The following is a 16,232-nucleotide window of genomic DNA, read 5'->3' as shown; positions in this document are numbered from 1 at the left end:
GCTTAGAGAGTGTAGCCGGGTAATTTCTCTTACAAATAGCAAGCAGCTAGGTATATAAAACTCAGTTCCTAGGCAATCCCAATCAGTAATGTTCACCTATTTTCAGTCTGGTATTCCTTTTCAGGTTTCCTTTCAGGGGAGAAAGGATTAAGAAGTAGATTTTTTTTTTGGCCGTGGCATGCAGCCATTTGATGTGTGATCCCAGTTCCCAGATCAGGGATTGAATCTGGGCCGAAGCAGTGAAAGCACTAACCACCTAGTCCTAACCACTAGACCACCGAGGAACTTCCAAGAAGTAAAATTTGAGTGTAGTTTTGCCTAAACTTTTTTCCCTTCCATCTTGAGTATTTCCAGCCTAAAGCCTTATTCTCAAAATTGAGCAAGATCTTTCCTTATTAGGAATGAATTGTCATTTATTTTAAGCAGTAGAGTCATCAAAGCAAGGCTCATTTATATTCAATATAGCTCTTTCCCTTAGGTTCAAATTAAAGTGCTTTTAAGAAAGCCTTGGAAGAAGGGCTGCTATGGTGCAGTGGTTTAAGGATCTGGTGTTGCTACATCTATGGCACAGGTCATGGTTGCCAAGGGGGTTTGATCCCTGGCCAGGAACTTCCACGTGCTGCACTTGTGGCCAAAAAAAAGAAGGGCCTTGAACCCTTTTGGATTGCTTGGGGCTAGAATGTGGAATCAAAAATACCCTTCTTAGGATGTTGGGAGAGAAGAACTCTTCCTGGAGACCAGCATTCTTAGATAGGAGAGAAGGCACTGGGCTTAATCTTGGGGATAGGAAGGGCTCTAGAGGAGGCTGCCTGGGAAGAATAGATAAAAGGTTTATGACACAATTCAGTTTTTCCTCTGTTGTGGAAAAGATTATTTTGTGATTTTCTTGCCTGCTGGCAAGCTGGCTATATAGACAGAAGTACTATGTGGAATATGTTATAACCTAAGTGCATTTCATCTGTTCTATTCCAGTTATAAGTTCCGTGGAACTCCCACTGGATGCAGATGTACAGACCAGTAATCTACTGATAACCTTCTTAAAGTATAGCTCAATTGTCATGCAGGACACCAAAGGTAAGCCATGATACTTTGGGGGCTCACGAAGCAGAAGGTGGCAGGTAGCTGCTTAGCTTGATCAAGGGGCATCATTAATGCTTTGAAGCTTTGATGAAACAAACCATTGGGTCTGCCTGTGCAAGGCGATGGTCCTGATTACTGGAAAACAGTGATTTCTTACTGTCAGATGGCAATTAGGTGGTGTTGGGAAAACTTGGAGCTGGAGGGGTGTGCTCCAGAATAGAACAGGGGAAAAAATTGATCTCTATAAAAACTTGCAAGTCTTCCTAGCATATTTTGGTAAGTAGATGCAACAAACTCTTGTGTGTGGGAAGTGGAGGGATTAGCATGTTTCAAGGAATTCCCTTTTGAGGACAAGAACTGAAAACATCAGCTCATGGTGAGAGTTAGGATTGTTGTACAGAGTGCAGTAGGAAGAGGTGAGATTCAGAGGGACTGCGTTCTTTAACACTTAAAAACAGAAGTGTTAGCACTCATCTCTGAATTGAAGAATAGAAGTGGGCGAGAAATAGGTATTAGAAAAGTTTGAGTTTATTCTGTCTGGTTTCCTGTTCTTCCTCTGCTTATGGGTTTTTTTTGTTTTTTGTTTTTTTTCTTTCTAGGGCTGTACCTGTGGCTTATGAAGTTCCCAGGCTAGGGGTCGAATTGGAGCTGCAGCTGCCAGCCTATGCCACAGCTACAGTAACTCGGGATCTGAGCGGCATCTGTGACCTACACCACAGCTCACGGCAATGCCGGATCCTTAACCCACTGAGTGAGGCCAGGAGTCTAACCTGCATCCTCACAGATCCTATTTGGGTTCGTTAACCACTGAGCCATAATGGGAACTCCCTGTCCTAGTTTTAAGATTCTCTGGGGAGTTCCATTGTGGTGCAGTGGAAACGAATCCGGCTAGTATCTATGAGGACGCAGGTTTGATTCCTGGCCTCACTCAGTGGGTTAAGGATCTGGTGTTGCCAGGAGTTGTGGTGTAGGTCACAGATGCCGCTCAGATCCCGAGTTACTGTAGCTGTGGCATAGGCTGGCAGCTGCAGCTCCAATTCGACCCCTAGTCTGGGAACTTCCATATGCTGCAAGTGCAGCCCTAAAAGGCAAAAAAAAAAAAAAAAAAAAAAAAGATTCTCTGGAAATGAGCCTTTTATTTCATGGTAACACTGAGGTAGCATTTATCTCCTTTTTTTTTGGATGAAAAAACTCCATTGTAGAGAGAAACTGAAAGGATCCTAACAGTGATCACTCATATACCTATTAACATTTGCCATATTTGGTTCATCTCTCAATTTCTGTGTGTTATTCTTATGACTGAATCATTTTAAAGTAAGTTGCAGATGTCATTCTACTTCACATCATAAGTATTTTGCCATGTTTCTCAAAATGAAAGATATTTTTTAGACATCTATCATTATAGCTAAGAAAATCAACAATAATTCTCTAATACCATATAATATAGTTCATATTTAGTTTTTTCCAATTGTCTCCAAAAATTATTATTATTATTTTTTTTTGTCTTCTTAGGGCTGCACCCTTAGCATATGGAGGTTCCCAGGCTAGGGGTTGAATTGGAGCTGCAGCTGTCAGCCTAAGCCACAGCAACACCAGATCTGAGCCATGTCTGAGATGTACTCACAGCTCACGGCAATGCTGGATCTTAACCCACTGAGCATGGCCAGGGATTGAATCTGAAACCTCATGGATCCTAATCGGATTGTTTCCTCTGTGTGACGATGGGAACTCCTATCCAGCATTTTTAATACTGATACTGAAGACTGTTGCAGTTTCTTATTCTTCTGGCTAGTGCCTGATTATGAGACTGTTTCTTTGCCACAGGGCTGGTGTGCAGATTGTAGCTCTAGTGATCATCCAGACATCAGAGGAAATGAGAGTATTGCTCAAATGAGGGAGACTGGAACTTTATTAAGAAAACAAAAAAATACCAATAATACCATAAAGGGGTGGTTAATGTCTCCTCCGCTTGCCACCTCGCTTGCCTGCTGCACATGAGAACATATGAGGGTGTGACTGTGCTGGAGAGGCTTCTCACACTTAATTATACACCTAATTTTTTTTTTTTTTTTTTTTGTCTTTTAGGACTGCGCCTGCAGCATATGGAGGTTCCCAGGCTAGGGGTCTAATTGGAGCTGTAGCCGCCGGCCTAAGCCACAGCCACAGCAACTTGGGATCTAAGCCGTGTCTTTGACCTACACCATAGCTCACAGTGACGCCGGATCCTTAACCCACTGATTGAGGTCAGTGTTCGAACCTGCATCCTCATGGATCCTAGTTGGGTTTGCTAAGTGCTGAGCCATGACAGGAACTCCACATACACCTAATGTTTTAATGAACATTTTTATTAGTAATTTATTTTGTATCTACAGGTTGATCCAGTAGGCTTTTTCTATTTAGAAGAATTTTTTCCCCCTAATTACAAAAGTAATTGAAATCAGAGTTCGAATTGTGGATTAGCGGTTAATGAATCTGACTAGCATCCATGAGGACGCAGATTCAATCCCTGGCCTTGCTCAGTAGGTTAAGGATCTGGCATTGCTGTGAGCTGTGGTGTAGGTCGAAGACGTGACTCAGATTCTTCATTGCTGTGGCTGTGGCATAGGCTGGCAGCTACAGCTCCAATTTGACCCCTATCCTGGGAACCTCCATATGCCACAGGTATAGCCCTAAAAAAAAAAAAGCAAAAAAAAAAAAAAAAGTAATTGAAATATTACTTGTTAAAATTTTACTTGTTAAAATAGCAATGATTAGCTTAGAAAATTAAAAGTTCTTTGGAATTAAGTTCTCCATAGTTAATCATTCTTTTTTTGGGAGGGCACCCCTGTGGCATGTGGAAGTTCTTGGGCCAGGAATTGAACTTGTACCTCAGCAATGACCTGAGCTATTGCAGCGACAACGCCATACCCTTAGCCCATTGGGCCATAAGAGAACTCCCCATAGTCAATCATTGCTAACAAGTGGTATATATTCTCCCTTTATAAGCCTTCCTTACAAGAATCTTTAAATCCTGTTTTAGGAATCAAAACTTCTCTCTGCTTAGTATTTGAAATTTGAGTGCTTAAATTGTGGTCTGTGGATAAGCATCAGATTCCCACATAACAAAAAAACCAGTTCCATTGTAGAATCAAAACGCTAAAATACTATTGTGTTTGCATTTTACTTTCCATGAGGAGAGAATGCTTTGTGAGGTTTGAGATTCTCTTAGGCATAAAGTATACTTTAGAAGGCTTGAATTTGCCAAGTAGGCTAGACTGGTTTCTGGTCTGAGGGTTTTCAGGAATTCCAGAATAGAGCTGAAAGGCAAGAGCTGCATAAGAGAGTAAGACCAGGATTGGGGCTTTTGGAGTGAGAAAGAAACATTGGTAGATAGAGATAGCGAGCTAACAGTTAAGTATGGGAAATGAAGAATAAACAGAGTTAAAAGAAACCTGGGCAAGCAGAATCCAAACTGTTACACTCAGATCTACTGCATTAGCTTTTGGAGATCTCGGCAAATGTTTTTTTCTTCCATTTTGCCTTCTGAGTGTGCTCTTTTGAGAGACAGCTATATTCAGGGATAGGATAGATGCAGGTAGTCCATGTCACAAGTTCCTAATGTAGAGCAGTCTGCTGGGAGCTACAGAGATAATGAATCTCTCAGACTTGGCATGTGAGATCTGGCAGGCAAGGATAACAAGACTTTTGTGGGTCGGTATCTCCTGAGGCCATCACTTCTCATTTATGGAAATTGGTAACCTTTTCCTCTCTTTAGAAATATTGCAGCAGCCACAGAAAAAGAGAAACTGCATAAATGTGACCCTGAAAATGAACTTTTAGCTTTGCTTGGTATAACACAGTGAATTGAGGCCCTTGGAACTCACTTTTAGCTTTGATTATATAAGCGTCTTTGTCCTGGTCACTTTGCCATCCATAACATGGAAGGCAAATTTGAGGGCAGATTAATTGCAGTATGGGTGGTTTCAGGTTGTCTCTTTCATTTCAGGCTCAGTTAGGTCTTTGCCGACAGGTAGCCTAAATATGGCAAGGTATGGCAGCCTAAATGTGGTTAGGAATGATGAAGAGTTAATTTCAAAAATGGCTCCTATGTGGCTTCATTGGTCCATTTCTCTTTCTGTTGATTAGGACCCTGACCTGGCTAATAGATATCTCCTTTTGTTTTTAGGGACAATAGAAGCAACTTGCTTTTGGCTCTGCTCCTCCTTTCCCTCCAATAATCTCCCTTAATACTATCTCCTTCTTCTTTATTGTATATCTGTCATTTGATAGCTATAAAAGATTCTTTTGGGAGTTCCAGTTGTGGCTCAGTGGGTTATGAACCTGAGTAGTATCCATGAGGATGTAGCTTCAAGCCCTGGCTCTGCTCAGTAGGTTAAGTATTTGGTGGTGTCATGAGCTGTGGTGTAAGTCGCCGATGTGACTCAGATCCCACAAACACACAAAAAGATTCCTTTAATAGGGGGAGGGAGTGGGAGGGATCGGGAACTTGGGCTTGTCAGACACAACTTAGAATAGATTTACAAGGAGATCCTGCTGAATAGCATTGAGAACTTTGTCTAGATACTCATGTTGCAACAGAACAAAGGGTGGGGAAAAAAATGTAATTGTAATGTATACATGTAAGGATAACTTGATCCCCTTGCTGTACAGTGGGAAAAAAAGAAAAAGTAAAATAAAATCAATTATATTTGTAAATTAAAAAAAAAGATTCCTTTAATATACATGAGTATTAGGTTATAAAGTTTATAATAAGCATAATAAATAGGGTAAATTACAAAGTTAGTAATAAAATAAATATATGTAAACCTACCACTCAACTAAAGAAATTATTAATGCCCTTGGAGCTACCTGTGTGTCCCCTCCCAGGTATTCTTCTCTTGTCTATTCTCCAGAATTTTGTGTTTCTTATCCCCTTGATTTGGCTCTGCTTCAGAGCCTTTTTTCCCTAAGGTTATTCTACTTGGGTATTGTTACCCTAAGGGAGTATCTGTTCAACCTTTAAGATAAACATTAGGCAAAAATATTAAAAAATATGTATCTATGCATACATAGGCATAGTTGATTCACCAAAGTTTTAACAGTTGTGGTGTCTGGGTGGTTTGATTAAACTTTCCTTTTTTTGGATGGGGGAGGCTTTTTATTTTTTTATTTTTTGGTCTTTTTTTTTTTTTTTTTCCTTTTCTAGGGCCGATCCCATGGCATATGGAGGTTCCCAGGCTAGGGGTCTAATCAGAGCTGTAGCCGCCAGCCTACACCAGAGCCACAGCAATGCAGGATCTGAGCCACGTCTGCGACCTACACCACAGCTCATGGCAACACTGGATCCTAAATCCACTGAGCAAGGCCAGGGATCGAACCCTCAACCTCATGATTCCTAGTCGGATTTGTTAACCCCTGCGCCACAATGGGAACTTCAAGCGGGGGCGGGGGGAGGCTTTTTAGGGCCATGCCCACAGCATATGGAAGTCCCATACTAGGGATTGAATCAGAACTGTAGCTGCCAGCCTACGCCACAGCCACAGCAATGTCATATCAGAGCCATGTCTACAACGTACACCACAGCTCATGGCAACGCTGGATCCTTAACCCACTGAGTGAGGCCAGGGATTGAACCTGAGTCCTCATGGTTACTAGTTGGATTCATTTCCACTGTGCCACAGTGGGAATGCCCTAAACTTTATTTTTATTGACCTTTTTGGTGCTTTTATGAATTAAAAAATATTTATAATGAAATTGCCTTTTTTGCATTAAGGAACAATTTTTATTTTTAATTTCATGGCTGCGCCTGTAGCATATGGAAGTTCCTAGGACAGGGATTAAATCTGAGCCACAGCTGCGACAATGCCAGATCCTTGAACTCACTGCGCTGGGCCAGAGATCCAAACTGTGCCTCTGCCTTGACCCGAGCCACTGCAATGGGATTCCCAACGTATTGTGCTAAAGTGGGAACTCCAGGAAAAATTTCTTTTTCTTCTTTTTCTTTTTGTCTTTTCTGCCTTTTTAGGGCCGCGCCGGCAGCACATGGAGGTTCCCAGGCCAGGGGTTGAATCGGAGCTGTAGCCGCTGGCCTACACCACAGCCACAGCAACATGGGATCTGAACCGCGTCTGCAACCTACACCACAGCTCATGGCAAGGCCGGATCCTTAACCCACTGAGCAAGGCCAGGGATCAAACCCGCAACCTCATGGTTCCCAGTCAGGTTTGTTTCTGCTGCACCACAATGGGAACTCCTCTTCTTTTTTTTAAGTGGGGAGATAGCTGTAGGCTTTTCTGTAGGAGTTGCTTTTGGTGAAGGGGAGAATAGTGCCAGAGAAACTCTGTGGCCAGGGATGGGTAGGAGAGTCTCTTCTGGCTGTCTAGGGCCTCAGATGTAAGCTACTAGAAATGTCAGATAGGGGATCATCATCATTACTCTTTACACTGCCTATCCTTTTTTTTGTTGTTGCTGCTTTTCAGGGCCATACCTGTGGCACATGAAAGTTCCCAGGCTAGGGATCAAATTGGAGCTGCAGCTGCCAGTTTACGACACAGCCACAGCAATATGGGATCTGAGCTGTGTCAGGACCTACACCACAGCTTATGGCAAAGCCAGATCCTTAACCCACTGAGCGAGGCCAGGGGTAGAACCCACATCCTCATGGATACTAGGTGGTTTCTTAACCCACTGAGCCACAATGGGAATTTCTGCACTGCCTATCTTTGAGGAGAGGTGAATGTATTCTTTGGCCATATCCCTCATTATACCTTCTAATTGTCAGATTTTAGTTGATAGATTCCATATCTGAGCAAGTGACAGGTTAATGTCAAGATGAGTACTATTACCTAACTTCTGTAGCACTGCAATGTGTTAATAGATCTCTCCAGAATGGACTTTAGTCTGGATCTTGTCAAAGCTAATTTAAAACATCATAAGTTGTTTTTCTTATCCAAAATTTTCAGTTTTGGACATGCTGGTGTGACTTTTTTACCTCCATTTCACCCCCTCATCCACAAAGATCCTGGAAAATAAATAAATTTGATGGTTCTGATAATTTGCAGTGATGAAGTAGCTCTTTCTTGGTCATTTGTGTGGGCCTGGAGCCTTGTTATCGAGGTTGCCTCCTTTTTTAAAAATATGAGTGTGAGTTCTGGGAGACCGCAGACCTTTATTTAGGTCTGCTATATCTCTAGTGCCTAGTGCAGTGCCTGCCACATAATAGGTAATAAATATTTGTAGAGTGAATAACTTTGGCAGGAAGAAAAATTGTCAAGAGTTCCCAGCTTTCCTGGTCATAAGTAATGTTCACCATGCAGGGAGAAGCATGAGCTGGACCCTAATCTCCAGTTAATTTCGTTGTGATTCTACTGACAGTTAGCTATAAACAGCTATAAAACTTTTCTAGATTTTGTGGTAGGTAGGTAAAGATAGTGTTGCTTTTGGCTGGTGGATGGGGTGGGGTGGGAGAGAGAATGGACCTGACTATTCAGAAGCAAAGGGTTGATATGGAAACAGAGGGATGGTCCTGATTTGGGCCATGGTAGTAGGAACCATTGTAATAATTGGATGGTTTTCCGGAAGCTGGTTAGCTGTCTTTCAGACTACCAGAATATTTAGGAAAAAATCTGGGAGAATTCTTTTGCTTAGAAGGAAAGCAAGGATTACTCTAGTAGAACCTTCATTGTCATTCATGAGTTTTGTTGGGAGAGGTGTGAATGTTCTTTTTAATGATATATATCTTTGTTCTGTACAGAAACATGGTCTGGATGATTTAGAGAGAAGAGTTTATTTATTTATCTTTTTCAGATGAGCATCGGCTTCACAGTGGCAAACTCTGTCTGATTATCCTTACATGTATTGCAGAGGTAGGTCTCACCAGCCTTCTAGTATTAGGTCATCTCTTACAAAGTGCTCTCTCTCTCTCTGCCCTTCTCCCCAGTTCCTGTTTCCTAACTTTTAGGGTCCTAAAGCTTGGATGAGAAAATCTTCCCCTTTTTATTGTCTCCTTCACTAGAACGTTAAGCGCTAATAGCAGGTACTTTGTCTTCTTCACCGATACGTTCTCAATGGCACATAGTAGAGGCTCAGTTAGTATTTACTGCATGACTTAGTAATGAATTATGATATGATAACTGCTGTAATTGAGAACTGGCAGATTCTAGTTCTTAAGAGTTTGAAATAGAGACTTAGGCCTCTTTAGAAGAAGTAATCTTGCCCCTTTGAACTGTTCATGTTGAGTCTTGCATTTAGCAAAATGAAAAAAGGAGCTCAGGTTTCTGGAGGGAGAGGTAGAGAGAAAGACAGAGAGGGACATTTGAAACTGAGTAAAGTGGGCTGACTGCAGTTTGATGAAGAACAAGAACCCAAGGGGCAAAAAGAAGAGGTGCTTAGGCTTTGTAAGGAGTCACTTTTGTGAGATGAATTAGTCCTGAACTCATCCTAGGTCATGGTAGCAACACAGGTGTGGCAGAAATTTTGTCAATTTAGAGATGAATTTGTAGTTTCATTTCCTCCTTCACTTACTCCTTATTGTGGTCTTTTCTCTCCTAAGAAAAATATTTGAGGTGAGGTCCACTTGGAGTAGATATCTCTCTGTTCTTTTCGTTTTTATGTTCTTTGTGGAGAGATGACCTACTTTTCACCAGGTTAGGGGTAGCTGGTTAGAGAAGAGCTGCTCATTAGCAGTGGGCCTGGTGTTAATTGCTTTTCAAAAATCTTTCTAAGAAAATCTTTAAAGAAGTTGTTTTTCACAAATTGTAACAGTTTGTAGTAATTGGAATCTGTAGGCATGTCAGATCTTTAGAAAAGATGTTGGGAAAGGGCCAAGGGATGTACCGATTCGTGGTGAGAGGTTTTTGATTTTTCCAACAGTCTTCACCAAAGCCAGGGATAGACATGGTTTTGTCTACGGCCATGCTGCCTGTGTGAGCAGTTTTCTCTTGCTGTGCCAAACCCGCTCCCGGCAGAGTGCAGACCTTTCTTAGTAGTACATCCTCATGTGGAGCCTGCTCATTCATCCTGTAGTCCCTGTGAAAACCTTCAAGCTGTCACAAACAGAGCAGGCTCCTTGGGCAGATGGAAAGGAAGAGAGAGTAGGGAAACAGATTCCTCTCGGCATTTGCCTCAAGTGCCTGTGCCTTAATTTTTATTGTTTGTAATTTGCTTAGAGATTTTTGGCAAGTTAGAGACACACCAGGAAATTACACCTATGTAAAATCTCATGGTTTAAGTAGGGCTTGACAGAAAGACTTTAGGCTCATCCCGTTAGCTCTCTAACTGATCTTCTAAAGGAGTTAAGTCCCACAGATTCTTGGAATTTAAGACTCTAGATTATAGATGGATTATAAGCTGAGTTTCCTAAGTATGGCTCTCATTCCTTACTTTTTCACTATATTTTTATTTTTTATTAGGATCAGTATGCCAATGCATTTTTGCATGATGACAACATGAATTTTCGAGTAAACTTACATAGAATGGTAGGTGTGACTTTTGCTTCTTGTTTTTTCTTAGAATTTTTTTTTGTGTGTTGGCAGGATTGGGGAGGATGAAATTGATCCTACTAGAACAAATGTGGGTGGTAATCTGTGTTAAAGGGCTCTTGTTTAATTGGTGTTCAGAAGACTTATGCCTGTTGTTGAAATTTTTATGTGTGTCATGGAGGTGTTACTTACTCAAGAGAGGGTGGAAAGATCCACAACCATATACCTGTGGCAGTGATATTAGAATGTTTATCAGTAAAAACAAGGTGATGGGCCTAAGCTTTTTGTTTTCGAAATGTAGTATGATCTTGATTGGTTGATAATGGATACTGCTTTGATTTCTTCTTTTGAGATGTGGGGGAAATAGAGTGTGAAAGATCAGGAAATTTCCTAATACTTTGAGGTATGTTCAGAAATAACCCACTGAGGTTGATATTTAAAACTTTCTTTTTTTTGCAATTGCTTTTGCTGCCTCTGCACAGTCACCTTCTCCTCTTCGTTTTCTTTCTTCTTCTTCTTTTTTTTTTTTTTTTTTTTTTTTTTTTTGTTGGGGCTGCATCCTCAGCATATGAAAGTCCCCCAAGCTAGCAGTCGAATTGGAGCTACAGCTGCCAGCTTGCACCATAGCCACAGCAATGCAGGTTCCGAGTCTCATCTGCCTTCTACACCACAGCTCATGGCAACGCTGGATCCTTAACTCACTGAGCGAGGCCAGGGATAGAACCTGCATCCTCATGGATACTAGTTGGGTTCCTTAACTGTTGAGCCACAACAAGAACTTCCTCCTCTTCTTTTTCTTAGTGATTTTATCAAAGAAAAATACTGCTCTATCTCTTTTGTTGTTAGTAATGTCACTTGTACAGATAAAGTCAAAAATAAAAGCTATAGCTGGAGTTCTCACTGTGGCGCAACAGGCAGCGTCTTGGGAGTGCTGGGATGCAGGTTCCATCCCACGCCCGGCACAGTGGGTTGAGGATCTGGCATTGCCGCAGCTGCGGATTAGGTCACAACTGCGGCTTGGATCTCATCCCTGGCCCTGGAGCTCCATATGCTGCAGAGTGGCCTAAGATGAAAAAAGAAAAAAAAAGTAAAAGCTATAGCTCTCCCATTATAATATGCTCCAGTGCCCTTTGGGGTTGTTGTCTTATTAAGAATTGTGTTTTTGTCACATGCCTGCATTGATAACTGAGAAGCATTTACATGTCCTCCCTGTCGCATCCTACCCCCACCACTAGGAAGAGAAAGAAAATGTAGCCTCTCTGTAGCAGTGATTTTATTTACATGAAAAAAACCATGACGGTGAGCCATTGGATGTTAATTCAGAGGTCTACTAATTTCATTTCTTTTTTGTGTGAAGCCTATGAGACACAGGAAGAAGGCAGCAGATAAGAACCTTCCCTGCCGTCCTTTAGTATGTGCAGTACTGGGTAAGTATCATCAAAATTGTCCTGTTTCTCAACTAATGACAGGTTTTGATGATTAAGATGAAAAATAGATACTGGTTGATGAGCTTCCTCAGAAAAGAGGTTACTAGTTATGTTTTTTCCCTGGCCTAAAAAGCCGTATTTCTTGTTGAGTTTGGTAGGGCAATCCCCAGTGAATGTAATACTCAGTTAAAGGGTGCTCTTGTTCAAAGAGACCGACCTTTCTAGGAGTTCCTATGTGGCTCAGCAGGTTAAGCCTCTGGCATTGTCATGCAACAGCTTGGGTCACTACTGTGGCAGGAGTTCTGTCCCTGATCAAGGGACTTCAACATGCTGCGAGTGTGGCCAAAAAAAAAAAAAAAAAAATCTTTCTAGGGAGACAGATGTCTTAGGTCTAAGCTTGATACATGATGTAAGTTTGTAAACTATCTTGCATCTGAGAAAGATTTCAAATTCTTCTCTCTCTTTATTGGTCCAAATTGATGTGTCAGTTGGCCAAGAGGCTTAAAGTTCAAGGTTCAGCTATACTAAACCTCCTCTGAGTAAAATAGGCTGAGATGAGGCTGACAGAGTTGACAGGTAGGGGGCTGTATCCTAGGTGTTTTGTCTGCTCAGAATTCTGCATTTTCCTCAGGGGAATGATCTGAACTCAGTCTCATTTCACTTGGATATTCAGCCCTACTTCCTAAATTTACTTGATTTTAGGAATAGTAATTAAGGCTTTATAATAAGCCTTATTGACTCAAAGCTCCACAGACCATTTTAGTCAATATTTGTCAAATGGAGTGTGATGGTGAGATGGTATAGACTGACATAGCTTTAGAGTTTGAATCTCTGGTTACCTGGACGTGATCCATAATTTTTTTCTCTGCTTGCCTCATCACTTGGTTCTCAGAATATGATTTCCCTCTGGCATTTTGCCGTAGTGCCATGATATGAAATATCTGTACAGTGAAATCTCCCTTGTATCTGAGTTTATTGGTAGGTCAAGGTATCCTTCCGGAAGTAGAAAGTGCACTCATTTTCTTGTTACCTTACAAGTGGCAGGTGGTGAAAAGTGTTGCAAAAGTGTCCTATCTAGAATAAATCTAAGTACATGTTAATAAAGATGTGGTTGGTGGAATCCATTCAGCCTGAGTGCAAGGTGTACAGAGGTTTTTTTTCTAAATCAAAGGCAAGCAGTAAATTTTGTTCTTATTGGTCTAATTTTTCTCCTTTTCCCATTTAGACTTGATGGTAGAGTTTATTGTAACACACATGATGAAGGAGTTTCCTATGGATCTCTATGTGTAAGTACCATGGTTCATTTAATGTGTGCAAATCTGTTTTGTAGAACCAAATGGTGGGAAGTTTATAGTCACAAAATATCTATGCGAAGACTCTAGGAAAAGCACATTTATGTGTGGAGAAGTGTTAGGGAGCACTTTATGGACTAGATTTAGACATTTTTTCAGAAAGGGGAAAAAGTGCAAACCACGGTTTGAATTTCGCACATATCTTCATTATCACTTTTAGGCCCACTGCATGAAGAACAGGACTGATGGGTTGAAACAGTGATCATAGGTGGCTCTTGTATCCAGAGATATGGAATACGAGCAGACCATTTAGTCATCTCTGGGCTGTGACATCAAAGTTGACAGCAGTAGTTAGAAGGTAGGGAAAGGCCAGAGATAGACCTTTTTGGTCCATTCTTAGCCTACATTGTACTAGCAGCCTGGTCAGAACTCTGCTGGCTCGGCAGCTTATGTATTTAGTGGCCTGGCTGGGGGATTACTGCCTCCAGAGGAGATCTGATTGTCACAGTTCTTTACAACCAGTATAATTGGAGAGTGAAAATCATCATTTTTTTTGTTTGTTTTTTCTTTTTTGGCTGCCCTGTGGCATGTGGAGTTCCCGGGCCAGGGATCAGATCCCTGCTGTGGTAATGCTGGATCCTTTAACCCACTGTGCCAGGCCGGGGATGGAACCTCTGTCCTGGTGCTGCAGAGATTCTGTCGATCCCATTGCGTCACAGCGGGAACGCCAAAAAATCATCATATTTTAATAAAGTTTAAGCCTTTAGGTTTTTCTCTCCTCTTTGCTACTTCAGCATTCTTATTGTTAACGCCTAAGAACAGCTGTTCACATTAGTGTGGTTTCAAATATATGTATTATCTTGATTCCTTAAAAAAGTCTGAATTCAGTCTGAAACAGAATTAGTACCTCCACTTTTTTGAGTGAGAGAATTTGGTGCACAGCAAGCTTAGTGTATCTCATTCCAATGATAGGCCAGGGATCTATGGAAGTATCAAAGATTTTTACTCTGAATAGAGTAGATCTCTAGCTTTTTAGACTGTTAGTAGACCACATATTCTTGGTTTCCTAGGTATGAAATAATGATTACTTTTAGGTAAGTAGGTTGCTGTTTGCATTTTTCCATATCTTTTGGGCTTTTAAAGTAAGCCTGATCCTTTATTTCAGTTCAAAGACCATGAAAAGCTGTTTTTATTTATTTATTTATTTATTCATTTTTTGTCTTTCTGCCATTTCTTGGGCCACTCCTGCGGCATATGGAGGTTCCCAGGCTAGGGGTCTAATCGGAGCTGTAGCCACCAGCCTATGCCAGAGCCACAGCAACGTGGGATCCGAGCCGTGTCTGCAACCTACGCCATAGCTCACGGCAACGCCAGATCCTTTAACCCACTGAGCAAGGGCAGGGACCGAACCTGCAACCTCATGGTTCCTAGTCGGATTCGTTAACCACTGCGCCACGACGGGAACTCCTATTTATTTATTTATTTTTGTCTTTTTGCCTTTTCTAGGACTGCTCCCGTGGCATATGGAGGTTCCCAGGCTAGGGGTCAAATCAGAGCTGTAGCCATTGGCCTGCGCCACAGTCACAGCAACGCTGGATCCAAGCCACAGACCGGATCGTTAACCCACTGAGCAAGGCCAGGGATCGAACCTTCAACCTCATGGTTCCTAGTCGGATTCGTTAACCATTGCGCCACGACAGGAAGTCCATGAAAAGCTGTTTTTAAATAACACTTGTCAGATGAGTTTTCTGCTTGTTTTAGATGGGATCTCTGGATATCAGTACCTCAAGGATCAGACTTGATTTGCTACAGACTTATTTCTAGCTTGCTTATCTTATGTTCTAGAACATGCTGTTTATTTTGTAGCATATTATTATAGTCTCAGTTTTCTCATTTTTCTAAGAAAGGAAACTGAGGTTCCGGGGATTGGGTTATTCTTTTGGTAAGCACCATTGCCTTGACTTGAACCCAAATTTTCTTATGGTAAATCCTGGGGTGTTCCCATTCTTCTCAGGTATATTATCTATTGCAGTGTAGCAAACTACTTTAAAGCATAGGGGTTTAAAACAGACATTTATTATCTCAGTTTCTGTGGTTCCAAAAGCCAGGAGCAGCTTAGCTGGGTAGTTTGGGCATAGGCTGCAGTCAATGTGTTAGCTCTCCTGGGGCTGGAGAGTGCTTCCAAGCTGAGTTACATGGTTGTTGGTGAATCTCAGTTCCTTGCCACATGGACCTTTCTATATAGCATTGCTTGACATGACAGCCGGCGTTCTCCAAAGCAAATAATCCAAGAGACAAAGAGAAGGTGAGTTAGAGCCAAGGATGGGAGCCATAATACCTTTCCTAAGCTAATCTCAAATGACATACCATTTCTGTTGGTCACACAGACCAAGCAAGCCTGACACATTGTGGGAAGGGACTCTGTAAGGATTTGAATACCTGGAGATAGGGACCACTGGGGGACATCTTGCAGGCTGGCTTCTATAGCCTAATAAGTTGCATCACCAAGATTCAAACTCAAGTCTCTCTGACCCTAGAGGCTGTACTGTTTTGTTTTTTTTTTTTTTTTTTTTTTTTGGCTGCGCCTGTGGCATATGGAAGTTCCTAGGCCAGGGCCCAAATCCAAGCCACAGCTGTGACCTGTGCCACAGTGTGGTAACACCAATTTACCCATGGTGCTGGGCTGGGTATCAAACCTGTGCTGTGCAGAGACAGTGCTGGATTCTTAACCTGCTGTGCCGCAATGGGATCTCCATCTTTCTTAACTATTACTGTGATAAGTGACAACGGAAAGATTTCAGGATGACTCATGCTCACTGGGGCATCATACAAGGCTGCATTTGACCTGAGTCACGAGTAGGAGTTTTCTGTGTGGAGGAGTTGGGGAGGGATACCCCAAGCAGGGGACCAGCATGTTCAAAAACTTGGAGACTTTAAAGTGTGGCATGTTGGGAGAATAGAAAGGGAATTGAGTG

The 16,232-nt window shown here is 41.8% G+C and overlaps 1 protein-coding gene across 3 annotated transcripts in view; it reads left to right on the top strand.

Annotated features, from left to right (window-relative positions):
- Positions 1-16,232, top strand: part of C14H10orf76 (chromosome 14 C10orf76 homolog) — a 195,711-nt gene that overhangs the window by 44,967 nt on the left and 134,512 nt on the right. For all 3 annotated transcript variants that reach the window (XR_002338442.1, XM_021072731.1, XM_021072732.1), the window contains 5 exons: positions 973-1,074; positions 8,866-8,924; positions 10,470-10,535; positions 11,896-11,965; positions 13,191-13,251. Coding sequence is in view for 2 of the 3 variants with exons in the window: in XM_021072731.1 (XP_020928390.1) it covers positions 973-1,074; positions 8,866-8,924; positions 10,470-10,535; positions 11,896-11,965; positions 13,191-13,251 (358 nt within the window). In the remaining variant the exon portion in view is untranslated. The remainder of the gene's footprint in view (positions 1-972; positions 1,075-8,865; positions 8,925-10,469; positions 10,536-11,895; positions 11,966-13,190; positions 13,252-16,232) is intronic.

This window comes from Sus scrofa, chromosome 14 (genome assembly GCF_000003025.6).
Source record: "Sus scrofa isolate TJ Tabasco breed Duroc chromosome 14, Sscrofa11.1, whole genome shotgun sequence".
Lineage (NCBI taxonomy): Eukaryota > Metazoa > Chordata > Mammalia > Artiodactyla > Suidae > Sus > Sus scrofa.
The sequence above is the reverse complement of the archived record's forward strand: the minus strand, read 5'-3'. Positions and strand labels throughout refer to the sequence as shown.